The 17052-nt window shown below is 36.1% G+C and overlaps 1 protein-coding gene across 1 annotated transcript; it reads left to right on the forward strand.

The window, feature by feature from the left end:
• The first annotated feature begins 356 nt into the window (after positions 1–356).
• On the forward strand, positions 357–16849 carry LOC127806024 (isoamylase 1, chloroplastic). The gene is made up of 18 exons (XM_052342973.1): positions 357–955; positions 2653–2835; positions 3344–3436; positions 7143–7295; positions 8162–8253; positions 9453–9594; positions 9670–9777; positions 10442–10527; positions 10743–10814; positions 10909–11035; positions 13027–13113; positions 13744–13836; positions 14037–14195; positions 14723–14806; positions 15648–15728; positions 15810–15892; positions 15992–16109; positions 16339–16849. Exons 1-18 carry the CDS (start codon positions 575–577, stop codon positions 16591–16593), a joined length of 2397 nt encoding a protein of 798 aa, XP_052198933.1. The 5' UTR covers positions 357–574; the 3' UTR covers positions 16594–16849.
• Positions 16850–17052: the final 203 nt, after the last annotated feature.

Genomic DNA, 17052 nt, shown 5'->3' on the forward strand with positions numbered 1-17052 from the left:
TTTTTTCATTTGAAAAGAAAAAAATAAAATGAAATAGACAAAGTATAGGTCGCATTTTATTCGCATTAAAAAATTAAGCTAACTTAAAAATAAAAAATTAAAACATAAAATTTTGATATTAAAAATAATTTTATTTTTTTATTCACGTCCAAATACATGAAATCTTGATGTTATTAAAAATTTTATATCCCAACTATTATATAACAATTTTGTTTTTTAATAATTAAAATATAAAATTTTAATATTTTATATATTATGAATTAAACATCATATTTATTCCAAGTACGTGTTATCTATTAAGCCCAATAATAATAATAATAATAATAATAATAATAGCTAGTTAAGAGCAATCCCAATCAATGACTCAATCAGCAAGCGCGAACGAGAAGAGACTAGACAACAACCCAACAGTTTGGTTCCTTTCGCCTCTTCAATTGCACATTTTTCTCTCCCCTGAATCCTAAAACCACAGGCTGTAGTTCACATTCCTCTCTCAATCTAGCCCCATTTCTCCACCCTTCTGTGTGTTTGCATGTATCGAACGCCATATCCGATCCCTGAGTTGGTTCAGTAGATGGATTTGGTTCGGTGCGCTTCATCGTGCCTCGTGTACCCGCCCAACAAGTTCAGTCCTCACAAGAGTTTGAACCGGCACGCGAACAGCTCAAAGAGAGGCGGTTTGAATCTGGGTTTGAGCGAGAGCTGCTCGAAAACGGATTTCGCCAGGAGGAGGTTGATCGTCGTTGGTAATGCTGGCGATGGAGGAGGCGCTGCGGAGGTGGAGACGGCGGTGATGGTGGAGGAGAAGCCGAAGCTGGGGCGGTTTCAGGTGTTCGATGGTTCTCCGGTGCCGTTCGGAGCCACGGCTCAAGACGGTGGAGTCAATTTCGCCATTTATTCTAGCAGTGCAGTGTCTGCTACGCTTTGCTTGATGCGTCTCTCGGATTTGCAGGAGGTACTTGTCTATTTATCTTCACCCAGTCGGGCTATATTGAACTTGGACCCGGAATTGTGGTTGTTTGTAGCATCATCTACCGTTAAACATAATCACAATGTTTGAACTTGGAATCTGCGATCAACAGAGAGACAGTGTGACAGAGGGAGAGAATAGAATTATTGGCTCAATAAGTTTTTTTTAACTGTTTTTATCATGTGCTAAATTTTGTGCATATCCTAAACTGGTACCTGTTTAATTATCTCTTTTCTCCCTCCCTCTCTTTCACCGTGTTCTAACCATACATATATCTGACTAGGCTGTCAAATTTGTGCATATCCTTTTGCTCCCCTGGTGAAACAAGTTTGTCCATCAGGTCAAAAAACTTAAAAATACAATAGGTAGGACTACACCCAGAGGTTTGGAGGTCTAATTAATTATTTATGATTTGTTCAGGATTGAATAGTGACAATTGTTTGTGAATTCATAGGCATGGACTTTATGGAACCACAAAGGCAATTGTAGGCAATTGTACTATGTAATCAGACATGTAATGAAGGTAAGGAATGGGATAATCAGATAATGTTTCCAGATACTTGGGGTTTACATAATGGAGCTCAACACAAACTCTCGAAGCTATGCTTAATGGTGAATTGAATATTGTGGCCATTTGTAAATGAATGGATGTAATCAGAAGCAACTCTATCTGTTCCTGGTTTGGAGAAAATGGAAGGGTGAATTCAGTGTATGCAAGAATCAGTCTGATAAATATACTTGGTGTTGCATGTTCATGCAATACTACCCTACACAAGAGTGGATTATAAGGAATTGTTGTTTGAATACACAGGCTTAAGTCACATCTTATGATTATAAAATTCTAGACCTCTGAATCTGGGTGCTGATGTAGTAGCTATTACTTAGTTACACAAGGCATATTCACCTCGGAAGCTTGTAAGAAAGCTTATGGGTTTAGACTGCCCAGACACGAAGGTTCAGGTATGTAGAGATCTAGGTTTCTCAGAGGAGGGGGCCCAGAAACATGGTCTATAATGGAAACAAGGCTTGGTGCCCTAACAACCTGTGGCAACTATTTCTATCGATGGAACTGAGAGGCAAACAACTTGAAAGCAAACCCCCCAAAAAATCCATCACATACCTGAAATAAACAGAGGACAAGCTTGATTTGAGCAACTCTTCGAGGATTGAAGATGTGTATGAGAACTTGCTTTATTTCTTGAAAGATAAATTGAGGGTCTATATATATATATTCGAAGAGTATCCATCTCTGTCAAGTGAACTTTTGGATACAGCTTAGTTGTCCTACTTGCAGGGGATTTTGAGATGATTTATATGAAAATGTTCCTGATAAAATGTGAAAATTTGAGTTAGCTCATGAAATTCAGTGCCTAGGTTATCTCTGTTCAGGATTTTGGAAGTCTCTGTTAGTGCCTTATTTTTTAAAAAAAAAATTATGGCACAGTAAACTGCAGGCTCATTTTTATGATTTTGATATGTTCTTGAAATTGTTCTTAGTTTTTCCTGTAAAGTCACAATCATTCCTCAAGAGGCATATAAGTTATTGAGCTTGCAATGAATTAGTGATTTCTTGGTTTCTATTTGGTTTGATAATCTCGATCTTTTGCAAACTTACGTTGCCCCTCCAAAATTTTTAACTTGTTTCATGCGGATAATTATTCACCATTATCTATTTCATGCAGAAAAGAATGACTGAGCAGATCTCTCTGGACCCAGTGAGTAATAAAACTGGTGATGTTTGGCATGCATTTTTGAAGGGAGACTTTGAAGAAATGCTGTACTGCTACAAGTTTGATGGAAAATTTTCTCCTGAAGAAGGACACTACCATGATTCTTCTCAGATGTTGTTGGATCCTTATGCTAAAGTTAGTGGCCTGATGATGTGTTTGCTTTCTGTGTATGTATATGTGTATGTGTGGCTGTTATTGGATATCTAAATCAGATTGTTGAAGCAATTCCTAACAAATTAAAATTTTGGAACAATTGGTAATCTGACATTGTATCAGAGTGTTGGTTCTAGAAGACCTTGGGTTGAGTTTTGTTACCTTTGTTGGTTCCTGTTATTCTTGTTCGTTGTATTAATGTGCTCAATTAGGTTAGATTTTCCATTCCATTCCAGTCCACATGCAAGACAACAGTTGAATGTAAGTGGCATGTTGGTTTAGTTTGATGTGCACTGTTGGACTGTTTCCCAAAAGCTTAAACTTGTGCAATAGTTGGTGACCTCCTTTTCATATTATAGAAGAAGATGGTCATCCACTTCTTGATGTATAACTAATCTCGACTTTAATTAACCTGCTTTTTCTTTTCAAGGACAAAGGTAATGACCTTTTTCTGTCATTTTGATGAGCACTTTTCTTATCATTAATCCAGGCAGTCATAAGCCGAGAGGAGTTTGGTGTTTTGGGACCTGACGGTGAATGTTGGCCTCAGATGGCAGGCATGGTTCCATCAGCCAATGACAAGGTATTTGGTAATTGGTATAGGTGCTTTAATGCAATATGTTGAATTTGTTTCCTAAATGCATATATTGTCCTAAAAAATCTCAAGCTTGCATGGTGGCAGAAATCTCTTATATTGTTGAAATTTTGCTGTGTCAGGAAATCTCTGTTTGTTTTTGTTAAACCTTTTTGTCTGGACTCTGTTGCAGAAAGCTTCTGCCTACACTTTTAAAATGTTTCTTCAGGTTTGGGATGTATTCTCAATCCATTTTTCATCTTAAATGCTTGAGTGATTCTGTTATTGTTTGGAGAATTAAGAATCTCCTGTTCTTCTTAGATTATAAATGTACTTGTGTTTTGGAGGTTGTTTATTCTTTGATTTCATTGTGTCTCAGCTTTCCAGACTACTTGAAGATGGCTTAACAAAAGATAGTGGAAGTTTTTCCTTCAATATCTCTCTTCCATCTGTAGAACAAACTTCTGATATTACTGCCTCTGAACAATAAGTTCTTGGTCAAATTTTAAATGAAAGAATGCTCAAACTGGTTTCTTGCTAATGTACTTCAATTCCATGATGCTATGCCTTCTCCTATTTGTCATGAACTCTGATATACAACATACAAGCCTTTATTCCACTATGTAGGCCTGATATATTTATTAGAAATCCTTGGCCTGTAAATATGTTATATTCTCATGGGTTTTGTTCATTTGGTCAAGGTTGGAGGTTTGGATACCCTCTTGCATGACTGGTTTTATATAAAATTTGTTTTTCAATCTAATCGAGATGCATTGGTCACAGAAAATACTAGAAGAATTCCTCATGTTAACCATCTCATCTTTAGGGCTATGTAATTGAAACTTAGCACTTTTATGGCCTATAATTCTATCTATCTCTTCCTTCCAATGAAATATCTTCTGAATTCAATAAGAATTTCACAAACTGATATGCCTTAGCATATTTGTTGCGATCTCATCATTGATAGATAACTTTAACCTTTTAGACAAATCTTTAGTTAGGATTATGTAAATGCTCCTACAATAGGCCAAAAATCCCTAGAACGCTAGGCCCTTCCCTTCTTGGGGGTAAAGGCAATGAGAGTTGCATTAAGCTCTTCCAACTGGGATAGAATGATGAAAAACTTATGAATTGCTTATAAAAATCACTACCAATCACACTCCAACAGTATTAAATGCAAGCTAGCAGAAAACCATCAAGACCAAGAGTCTTGTCACCAGTCAAACTTGTAAGAGCCTCCTAGATCTCCTACATGGGAAAGCACTCTTCCATCCACTCGTTTTGCTCAAGGACAAGGATCTAAAATGATACCTAGGAAGGGTTGGTCTTCAAAGCTCCTCCTTATAACTGCTTGAACAACACAACCCTAGCCATGTTATCATCCTCTTCAAAAGTAACCTAGACTCTAATCCTTAAATTGCCCATGTGATTGTTTCTTGTATGGTCATTAGCCATTTTAAGGAAACATTTTTATATGACACCTTTCAAAAAGGTTTCCCTAGATTTCTACCTCCAGCACACTTATTCTGATATCATTAACTAATCCACTTCTTTTTTTCTTATCAATTATACTTGGTTTTTCTTTCTAAAGAAAGAGGCTAAACCCTCTAATTCATCAAAAACTTTGTATCCCCAAGAACCATATCAGTTATCAACTTAAAACTCTCTATTCTGACTTTATTTTTTTAGGCTGTTTTTGGTTATGGATTTAATTTGTTTAGCAGTGAAACTATCTCGGTAGGTGAGGTCCTAGTACATATCTTTTTGCTGAAACTTTAGGGGCTACAGTTGCGTCCCTACTTTCCTCATATCTTGGTCTCTCGTTGAGTCTTCTTCTAAAGCTAAAGCTGTCTGAGATGGGGTGATTGAAAAATGTGAATCTAAGCTTGTTTCTTTGTAGTGACATTATTTGTCTGTAGGTGGGAGAGTTACTCTTCCCAAAAGCTCGTTTTCTAGTATTGCCAATTACGTTATGCCTTCGGTCTTTTGGTTCCTACTTCTTGAGCTTTTCATTTGGAAAAATTGGAGAGATTTTTGTGGGTAGGTCATATGTATGAATTTAAATATCAACTGGTTAGTTGGGACAAGTTGTGCCTTTCACTGAAGGCAGTAGTTGGGGTATAAGGAATTTGAGAACCATTAGGAGACCTCTTTTGGGGAAATGGCAGTGGAGGTTTGAGGTTGAGAGGGGAAACATGCTTGGGAAAAGGTTAATAGGATTGTCCTCCTGTGCAGGGCTTTGTAAGGGCACCATGATTTCTGGAATATTTTTAAATTTTTATTTACCTCTGTTTAGATTTCCCTACAGTGGGATTAAGGCTTGGTATGTTGTTGTTAGGTCGTGTTTTCATGTTGTATAAGTGGTTTCATAATACCAACTATGTGATGGAACATGACTTTATCACTTATCTTCATCAACAGTCTCTCACGAAACTTTTCCCTATGAAGATGGTGTTGGAATTTCTCCCATCATTCTCTCACTAGAGGGTTGCATTAGGAAGGGCATCCAACGTAAAATTTTGCCACATTATCCTTTTGCTAGGACTTTTATTGTTAGTGTGACTTTTAGAAGTCAGTTGATATTAATTATGCATGCCAACTGGTCCTAACTTCGTTAGGATAAGGTGCAATTGATTATGCTTTATTAAGATTGGTGATGGGGTTAGGGCTTTCTTTGGCTTGATAGTTGATGGGGCTATAGGCTATTGTGCAATTGATTTCTTAATTTGTTATAGTGTGGCTAGAGATAAACTGCTTCAGTCAGTGAGTATTTCTCTTCTCTCTTTTGTAATACATGTCTCTGCTTTTGACATCTTGGATTGTTATCTGAGAACGGGGTAGGATAAGGACCAATGGCTGTGGCATTTGTGGAGTGATGGAGCCTTTGTCACAAAGATAAAGTGGATTTCCTTGAAAGTCCCTAGGGTCATTTACAGCTCCTCCTAGTGTGGCCTTTTTTATGTGGACTCTTTATCTTGGAAGTTCTTGTGATGAATTTGTGCTTTCTTTCTAAAAGGGACAGAAAGTCCATGGACCTTTTTCTTTTACATTGTATAGTAGCTCATGATATTTGGACCTTTTATTTTATTCTTGATGTACAGTTCTTGTTGAGTGGCAAATGTTGATTCTTCTCTGCATCCTGTGGCATGTTTGGGGTGAAAAGGAATTTGAGAGCTTTTGAGCATGTTGAGAATCTGCTTTATATTAATGGAACCATTTCATTTCCTTTTCTAGGGGAGATTCGTAATTTTTCCCCTAGTCCATTTTTGGTTTTGTTTGATACTTCTTGAAGCAGGCTTTTTGTCTTGTTCTATACATTTATCAACCAAAAAAATGAAAAGAAAGTCTGTAAAATTAGTAACCTATAAACAAGTGAAGGACATTGTCTCGATAACTTTTGGGGCATATTGCATTTCTCGAAATATTAAGATGATAGATAATTTTATCTACTCTAAACGGACACTTCCTGTGAATTTTTTGCAAACTTAATCTACGATGACGTCACTGTATATAGTGGCCCTTTCCTTTACGTTCTCACCTTTCCCATTGTCTTTTCCTTTCCCCTTTAGTAATAAATTATCAACTGTATATCGGTTGTGTGCTTCCAGACATATTTTTTGGTAGTCCTGTCATTTTCAGACTCCAATATTAATATGTTATTTATGGATTTATTTTTAGTTTCACTTTATTCTTTTTTTATATTTTTCCTTTTCAGTTTGATTGGGAAGGAGATTTACCCCTGAAATTTCCACAAAGAGATCTTGTGATCTATGAAATGCATGTTCGGGGATTTACGAGGCATGATTCAAGCAAGACAAAATTTCCTGGTACATTCCTTGGTGTAGTTGAGAAACTTGACCACTTGAAGGTGAATACTAGTGAAATTCTAAAAATTACAAATGGGGCTTTTAAGGAATTTACTATTTAGAGATGTATAATACAAGAAATATATTAGAAAGCATTATTATACAATCTAAGCAATCTCATGTTGGACCTACATCTTGGCTTTTTGTACTGACCCTGTGATATTAATCCTCAAACTCCTCTCTGTTTTTCTGCTTTTATCCTGTTATATGAATTTTGCATAAGAAGTTTGATCTATAAGCGTGGGATCTGTCATTTTGAAATAAACTCATAGACCCTTGAGCGTTACTACAAAATTTGGAGGTGCAAAACATTATGTTTTCACTGGGTTTGCAGAAATTGGAGTTACCACGAGTCTAAAGTCCTGTGGAAGTGGTTAATTTTCCATTTTGTAAGGCATAGTGGCAGGGCAGCTTTGAGCGATGATATATGGTAACTGTGTTTCTGGGAAAAAGAGTTGCTAGATCTGAGAATGATCAATAACTAGTTAAACAATCATTGTTGTTAGCTTTATAGTATTGTACATGCTTAGACTTGTACATAGTGCTTCCTAAGTTGTACCTAGTAGAGTGTATATGTACCTAATACACAGGAATAAAATATTCAACTTTTTTTGTCTCTTTCTCAAAACATATGGTATCAGGGCTAACCATTACCCTAACCTCACCGCCTGCTGCCGCCTTTCTCTCTCTCTCTCGCCTCCCCTTGTTGCACAGCTCTTCAAATCATATACATGCATAACAGTATATTGAGGTCCTCTAGGCTTTTTTTTTCTTTTTGCCTTTCCTTTTCTGCTATTGTTCTATCCTTAATGAACTATTGGAAAATCAGTTTGCCATATTGCTCCTAAGTTGTATTCTTTTTATGCAGGAACTTGGGGTTAATTGTATAGAATTAATGCCATGTCATGAATTTAATGAGTTGGAGTACTACAGCTATAACACCATCTTGGGTGACTATAGGTACTTTGTTTTTCCCATTTTTGGCTTTTTTTACTTTTCAGGTTCCCTCTTTGTAATGTTGCTACAGACTTTATAAACTAGTGGAGTAACCGCATACAAAGGGCTTGTGATGCTATTTTGTCTACAACTAAGTTGAGATTTCCACAAGCAATTGATGTATCCCTAGACCCTCTACGCAGAGGATGGAGAAAACGGTTGTGGGAGGGGGAGTCCATCTGTAGGAGCCTGGCTTTTCTTGAACTTCAGTTTCTGGATCCAATCCTATGGTTCCCTTCCTTTCTTTATATGTCACTGTGGTCACAGGAACTGGGAGAGTTGTTTGAAATTGACATGGCTATATTTGTTTCTTCAGAAATATATTACTTTTTTTTTTTTTACCCTTGCATTCTCATCTTCATTTTGATTGGTCACACATCTTATATGAAATGAAAGTAAGGGCCTTGATCTCCCTTTTCTACCTTTCTCTTTCTTCCTTTCTTTTTCCTCCATGTCCTCTTATGTTCTTGCAATCAGGACATATATTGTTATTAGGAGTTGTAAGATGCCAATAGATGTTATTAGATATGTCAGGACAGCTTCAAGAAAAAAATGATATTAGGTTCTGTTAGTGGCTCTTATTGAAGATAAGATGTTTGGTCATGTGAGAAAAGACCAGTAGAGGCTTCTGTGAGGAGAGTGGACGGAGTGAAACAAGTTTTTAGCTGACCCCACATGGTGGGATTAAGGCTTCATATGGTTTTTGTTGTTGTTTATGTTCTGTTTCAGGCTGTTCTTGCAAATTTTGAGCTCTGGAAGTTGAATCTTCATATTTGCCTGCCCCAGTGCATTTCTTTATAATAAGTTATTAAAATGTTATTTTGAACTTTCTGTGAGCTTTAATTAATTAGAAGCATTGTTTCATGAATTTATTTTAGATCACTGTTTCAAGTACATTCTTAATAGTTTGGAATCTCTTAGAATTCTAACCTTTATTTTAGGGGTAACTGCACACAAAACTGCTTAAAAAGTTTAGTCTCTTGGATTGGATTATCGATGATAATGGATAGTAGTCCCTAAGACCTGTGTTTCCTCCTGGATAATTAATAATCAAAAAGCATCCAAAGAATATTGACTTGTTCAAAGGATGTATGTAAGACTAAAGGAGAGCATATTGGCACTGAATAAGCACAGTTATTTTTTTGACATAATTCGTTGTCCAGGATGAATTTTTGGGGATATTCAACCGTGAATTATTTTTCACCAATGATAAGATATTCTTCTGCTGGTAATCTCGGTTGTGGCCAAGGTGCAGTAAACGAATTCAAGCTTCTTGTTAAAGAAGCTCATAAACGAGGATTTGAGGTGAGGCTTGATTCAATGTGCTATCAAATGTCTGCTTAATATTTGCCGAGTCTTCTATCTAATCCTACCTTACAGGTTATCATGGATGTTGTTCTCAATCACACTGCAGAAGGGAACGAGAAAGGCCCCGTGTTATCATTTAGAGGTGTTGATAACAGTGTCTTTTATATGCTTGCACCTAAGGTATGACTAGATCCATTCTTTGTCAAGATATAACTGGATTTCTTAAAGTTGTGAAAAGAAAATGATATCCCATACAATCTTATCATGAGACTGACTTGAATACTGTAGTTCAATCAACTATAATAGGTATTGAAGCTTGATGGGCATTCTTTAATCCCACCATTTTTCCTGTTCTAGCTGGAATTACTATGGAATGGCTCCAAGTTTCGACTAGTTAAAATTCTGCCATGACAACTGTAACTGATTTATTATATTTTAGCATTTCGCTCGTTTGGACCTGGTTTAGTTGTCTGTCCCAGTGAGAAGGCGAATTTGATGTTGAACTGTAATATTTTATTCTTCTGAAAAAGATCTGATTAACATGTAACTTCTACCATGGAAAACAGACTTAATTGTACATAAACTTTGTCTATCCTGAGTGGATATGAAGCAAAACCATAGCCCACTATCACGCATTCCTGCGTGTGAATTAGTTCTCCAATCTTTTGATGTTACCAACCTTATTCAGTGATCAATATCATTATTTTGTATTCAGTTAATGTCCATCTTTTAAACAATATTATCTGGTATATGAGAACTTATGATTTTAGAAATAAGAACATTTTTCTTTCTATTATTCCTCAAAGTCATATGTATTAAGAAGTAACTCTTTTTCTTTTTTCAGGGAGAATACTATAATTATTCAGGTTGTGGAAACACATTCAATTGCAACCATCCAGTTGTACGTAAATTTATAGTGGACTGCTTAAGGTAGATTTGCTGTAGATACCAGTCATACCTAATAGTTCTTATCTCTTCGTCTCTTGTCCATATTTGACAAGTGAGAAGTAATTGATTGAGACAGTCAGCAAGTGTGGAATCATAGAAAAGTACTCCTGATTCCTTTTATTAATTTTAAGTTATCCAATATCCATTTCATTGCTGCATCGGGTTGAAATGTTTTGGATTACTTTCTGCTGCAACAGATACTGGGTCACAGAGATGCATGTAGACGGCTTTCGCTTTGATCTTGCTTCTATCTTGACAAGAGGATGCAGGTTTTATGCTATGTTATTGCTCTGAGTTTTGTCCTTTAGTTTATAGTGAATTCTAATATCTAATTCTCTCTTTGTGTTTTTTTTTTTCCCTCAGTCTATGGGATGCCACTAATGTATATGGAAATCCAATAGATGGTGACATGCTGACAACTGGTACTCCTCTCAGCAGTCCACCAGTAATTGATATGATTAGCAATGATCCATTACTTCGTGGAGTTAAGGTAATTATTTGCCTTTAGTAACATGCCTTTTCCATATCTCAAGCAGAGGGAAAGTAGATTTAAGTTTTTGTAGTTTCTTTTCCAAATATAATAGAAGAGAAATAAAAATTCTGCTAAATGGATGGACAAAAAAAAATAGTATAGGAATCTCGGTCTGTACCCTAGAATATCAACTAAGGAGCAAATATGAAATGCACGCACATGTAATATTAATGAATATTCTTTACAAAGAACAAGAGTGCCTACACATTCATTTTTCTTTGGCTACAAATCCTGTCATTCTACTGGCTGCCAAATGTCCAAGGGTGGCAATTCCTAACATGACCCATAAACACCACTTGAACTGAACACAGAGTGAGCAAGTAGTAATAGAGATTTTACAGGTCATGTCATCATATGACTAACTTATAAAAAAAACAAGAAAAGGTTGTATCATAATGATTGATGGAAATAATAATGTCGGATGATGGTTTCTGATTTCAATTTCCAGATTAGATGTGCCATTGTTTCCTGATAGTATCAAACTTATTTTCCCATTTAAGTGCCCTCCTAAATAGGAGTATAATGGAACGAATAAGTAGATCCAAGTTGGTCTTGTATGGGTTTATGACTGGATCATTGTTTAAGCAGGTCAAACTGACAATCCTTTTCTTAAACAAGTGCAGAAGTCCTATTGTGTTATCTTTGTAAGTATCAGTCATTTCAAGATTGAGGGTTTTTGTCAAAAAAAAAAAAAAAAAGGGCGTGGTTTCAAGTTGAACTGTTTAATTTATACTGAAACTTTGACCCATCTGAATATGGTGTAGGTGTGGATTCTTTAAGATTGTATTTGGTTGATTGAAGAATATTTAGTGAGCAATATCAAGAAAACTATTGGACTTACTTTTTCCTGCCCAAATGGCCTGGAGAATCTTAATGGCATTCTTATGATCTTTTTATAGAATGCTCTCTGCTCTTTTCTATAGAAAAGACTGAAATGGCATGGAAAATGTATTTGGAGTATTTCAAAAGAACTATCCTTTGTATGATGATGATGATCATCAACTACATTTTATCATAACCAAGGTAGGATCAATGGCATGACATTCATAATGTAAATTGACGTCTAAAAGTAGCATTGCTAATACAAATCCATGCAAAAAAGCAAATTTATCAAACTTTTAAGCTGATGCCCCCCTTGATGCAACCCACTAGCGAGAGAATGATGAGATAAAGTTCCAACATTATCTTCATATAGAAAAGTTTCATAAAATGGCGTGAATGAAAATAATTGATATGGTTATATTCCGTAAAATAGTTGATAAGGTTCCAACCCCATGTATGATGTTTCATTATTGTCCTTTGCAACTTTTAGCAATTCTAGGTCAATCATGTATTGTTGTATCAATAATGATACTCAATCCAAATTTGACTTATTGATGGATTGTTACTGTTGAATTGTTAAATACCATTTGATCTAAAAGCTTAAGTTATTAAATAGATGATTAACTTTATCTTTTATATTATCCGTTTTACTCTCAACAGTTACTAACACAAATTTTGCATTGACTATGCAAATTCTAGAGTTATTTGACACAACAACTAGATTGTTATTAGATTTTGATAGGCTTCGAGTATACTCATTCTGGTTATGATTGATGGCAATACCTAGGCACACAATCATCTTCATGCCTCCACAATATACGAGATCTCTTTCTCTTCAGATGGTGCTTGAATTAAGTACCTTTGACCAGCTATTCTTATGAAACTTGGGGATGTTATTTTAGTCACTGCACTGTCAAAGTAGAGGGGGATAGAGAGGAAAAATTGGTCATATTCATATTTTCTGGGTTCATGTTGATATTGAGGAATTTATTTCTTTTACTTGCTTTTGGAACTGTCTTCTTACCCCAATTATATTTTTTAGTGGCTTCTGCCGTCATTAGTTATAGCAGATCTACCGTCTTATATTTATACTCACAGACTAAATTTTCAATACCTTGTTCATGCAGCTTATAGCAGAAGCATGGGATTGTGGAGGTCTTTACCAAGTTGGCATGTTTCCCCACTGGGGCATCTGGTCTGAATGGAATGGCAAGGTTAGTACAAATACAATACTATGTCTGTTCATCATCTTTTGGTCTGCCCTTGATTGCAAGATATATGGGAACATAGTGACATTATACCACAATAGAAAGAAATCAAAGAGGCCGAGAAGCATAGATTGATGAGGGTGTGTAAATGTCAAATGCCCATATTAGAAACCGAACTAGGACCCTTTGAAATGTGTGTTAGACACTCATCCAAACTGGCCATATTATTTATTAATTCTTTACTCCTTGTCAACCAATTATAAAATAAAAATAACATAATTTATATTTAGGGACTCCTTAATTTTATGAATCTCATATTAAAAAATTTTATGAATAGAGTTTTTGACAACACATATTAAATTTTTTTTTATCATACTTGTTTGCTTTTACGTTCAATGTGAGTTTTTTTATGGGTGCACAAAATATTAATATATTATTTGACAAGTCCTTGCCATGTTGTTTGTTAGATTTTGAAGCATATTCTTGTTGTCTCATGTATGTTACATGTCCATATACATGCTTTTTAGACTAAAGCTATAGTTGTATGGAAATTTCCTCTCTCTCTCTCTCTCTCCAGGAGAAGGATGTCAGCTGAGTCCTTATGGCTAAACCAACTGTATGGCTTTATTTTTTCAGTATCGTGACATAGTACGGCAGTTCATCAAGGGCACAGATGGATTTGCTGGAGCTTTTGCTGAATGCCTTTGTGGGAGCCCCAATTTGTACCAGGTTATTATTCCTTCTATGTTGCCATCTGCTCCACATATTCATTGGACATTACTAACACTGCTATGCTACAGGCTTACTTTCTATTTCTGGTTATAGTTCAGCTTTTCTCTGCACTCTTCTCACTCTTAATGTCAAGCCATTTTCTGTTATAGTATCTTAATTTGTTCTTAACGGAACTGCATTTTCCTCTAATAAGATAGGAAGGTGGAAGGAAACCATGGAACAGTATCAATTTTATATGCGCACATGATGGTTTTACTCTGGCCGATTTAGTTATGTATAATAACAAACATAACTTGGCAAATGGTGAAGACAACAATGATGGGGAGAACCATAACAATAGCTGGAATTGTGGACAGGTAAATCTTAATGATGCTGTTATCTAAACTTAACTTTGAATGATTTCAATGTGTTGACATTTTGCTTTTGACCTTACATGCTGTACATTGTTTGGTTCACTTTTTATAGCTCAAGCTTTTGGAAAAATTGCTGATTCTACAATACTAGAGCTCTGATTTAGGAGATAATGTGTGCAATTATGATTGCTATTTGTTATTATAAATTGTTCTATGTGCGTACAGCCTGTTCGGAAAGTTCCAAATGTGAGGCGGGGATGCAAGTGATGAAAATTTTTGGATAGCTTAGTACACACATTATTTGGAAGAAATTAGGGTTACAAGCTTGCAATAAATAGGGGATTCGCCGCGTACAAGGAATTCTGAGCAGTCAATAGCAAGTCACTAAGTGTATGAGGATATGAATTTAAAACAAGACATTCTGCATATTTTAGTACTTTGTAGCTTTTTAAGTGTCTACTATATGTTGTCAAATAGGATTTTGGAGTTTCCTGCTAAATGTCTTTCTGATTAATCTAATGATTACCTAGGAGGGCGAGTTTGTCAGCATCTCTGTGGAGAAACTTAGAAAGCGACAAATGCAGAATTTTTTCCTCTGCCTTATGGTTTCCCAGGTAAGATTTAAGTCCTTTTTGTTTTTGTTTTCTCCTTTTTTTTTTTCTCTCTCTCTAAATTTGTCCTTCATAACAGAATAGCTTACTGGCAACTTTTGATATATTTTCACTTATGTTGCTTCTGTATGCAATGACAATTATTGTTGGTTAATAATTCTGCTATGCTATTTGCTAAAAACAAAAGTGAATTAAGTTCTATATTATAGTTCTTGCAATTGGAACTCTGATCCATACCAGTAAATAAACAGACAAGGAGTTACTCTCAAAAAGTCACATTTGAATATACAAGGTCAAGTAGTATAGGGATGCTTAGCTTTGTTCTGTTGAATGAGTCTGTTGTGCTGTCTACCCTCAATTATATGACATATTTGCCTACTACTGCCGCAACAAAAGGAACAATATTTCACATTGAACTTCTTTACAGGACGTTGATGGGGCTGTTCAGTGTGGAGTTATTCCCACCACCCCATGATGGCTCCTGCATACTTTAAGTCAAATTATTTGCAGTTCCCCTCCTTAGTGGCTCCTGCATACTTTTTGCAAACAGATCAGCTATTATTTAACAGGAATGATTTGTTTTTTTGGTGGTTAAATGAGTTTCCGCTAATTCCTCCATTCACTTTTTCTTCATCACTCATGCATCACTGTGTTGTCATTTTTACTATTTATCTTACTAAAACATTATATTTTGTTAATCTTCTGATGTGTCTGTGTATGTGTTAGTAAGGTTGGGAGATGGACAATTTATATTTATACTTGTTGCTCTGGCTATTCAAGGATTTATTCTTTTGTTACATTGTATCTTCTCTTTTCTGACATCATTCTCTCTCACTTTCACCAGGGTGTCCCTATGATCTATATGGGTGATGAATATGGTCACACAAAAGGAGGGAACAATAATACCTATTGCCATGATAACTATGTAATCTGCTCCTCATTCTTCTGTGATTCCGCCATGTGAATCCTTCATGTTTTCTGTCTACTAACTACAGCTTTGCTGCAGATTAACTACTTCCAGTGGGATAAGAAAGAAGAGGCCTCATCAGACTTCTTTAGATTTTGCTGCCTCATAACCAAATTCCGCCAGTAAACTCTCTTTCCCAATAGCTGCCTGCTGCTCCTCCTCGTGCTATTGCTTTCTGATGAACCTTTGCAAGATCCCTCATTTGATATGAACATTTACAGCGAATGTGAATCACTTGGCTTAAATGACTTCCCCACCGCAGAGAGGTTGCAGTGGCATGGCCATTCTCCTGGGATGCCAGATTGGTCTGAAACAAGCAAGTTTGTGGCATTCACACTGGTAAGCAACCTTACTGCAAATTTGTATTGCATACCTGTAACCATCAATATTTTAGTGCATTCTTGGCATTGCTGGCAAATTTCTACTGTCATAAAAACCACTTCCTAAGAAAACTAGTTTTAGAATCATGTTTCCATTTGACTATGCTTAGAGTTGCCCTGATCAGTAAAACTGTAATTGTGGGTTTATGTGTTTGCTTCATTTATCTTCAAATGAATCCTATTTGCAGATTGACTCTGTGAAGGGAGAACTGTACATTGCCTTCAACACAAGTCATTTGCCAGTCACCGTGACTTTGCCGGAACGGCCGGGTTACACATGGGAGCCGCTGGTGGACACTGGCAAGCTTGCACCGTTCGACTTCCTGTCCAAAGACCTGCCTGAAAGAGATACAGCAATTAAACAGTATGCACATTTTCTTGATAACAATATGTACCCCATGCTCAGTTATTCTTCCATCATTCTATTACTCTCCAAATTATGATGCTTAGTTCAAGCCCCTATGCCCCACAATTAAGTTTCCTAGTAATAGTATGTCATGTAATTACCATGGCAGTGGTCTAGATGAATAAAGTTATTTAGTGTTGTGATATGTTATACCTAGGGGAAGCAATAACATGTTGTACTGAGGCTGTTACGTTTTTGGGCGGGAAAATTCGTGTAATTGGGGGATGGTATAAAAAGACACCAATCCATCTAATGGAGGCATCTGGAAGCATCAATCAAATTTCATTTCTGAATTCCTCCCTTCAATTCTCTCTCTCTCTCTCTGGATATTTCTTTCGAACCCTATGATACTGTAATCTGATCTCCAACCTATTGGTAGAGATCAATTGTTGATCAATTGCCAAATCTCTCAAGATCTGACATAGTATGATGGCAATTTGATATAGTATGATGGCAATTTGATCATGCCTTACAGCTAAACCCAACCTCTGGCAGA

The sequence above is a fragment of the Diospyros lotus genome, chromosome 7 (genome assembly GCF_014633365.1).
Source record: "Diospyros lotus cultivar Yz01 chromosome 7, ASM1463336v1, whole genome shotgun sequence".
In the NCBI taxonomy this organism is placed as follows: domain Eukaryota; kingdom Viridiplantae; phylum Streptophyta; class Magnoliopsida; order Ericales; family Ebenaceae; genus Diospyros; species Diospyros lotus.

Coding starts and splice junctions, on each gene's coding strand:
- LOC127806024 (XM_052342973.1), top strand. CDS start 575: ATGGATTTGGTTCGGTGCGCTTCATCGTGCCTCGTGTACCCGCCCAAC. Junction 15,893..15,991: donor CTCATAACCAAATTCCGCCA/GTAAACTCTCTT, acceptor GAACATTTACAG/CGAATGTGAATCACTTGGCT. Junction 16,110..16,338: donor AGTTTGTGGCATTCACACTG/GTAAGCAACCTT, acceptor TCCTATTTGCAG/ATTGACTCTGTGAAGGGAGA.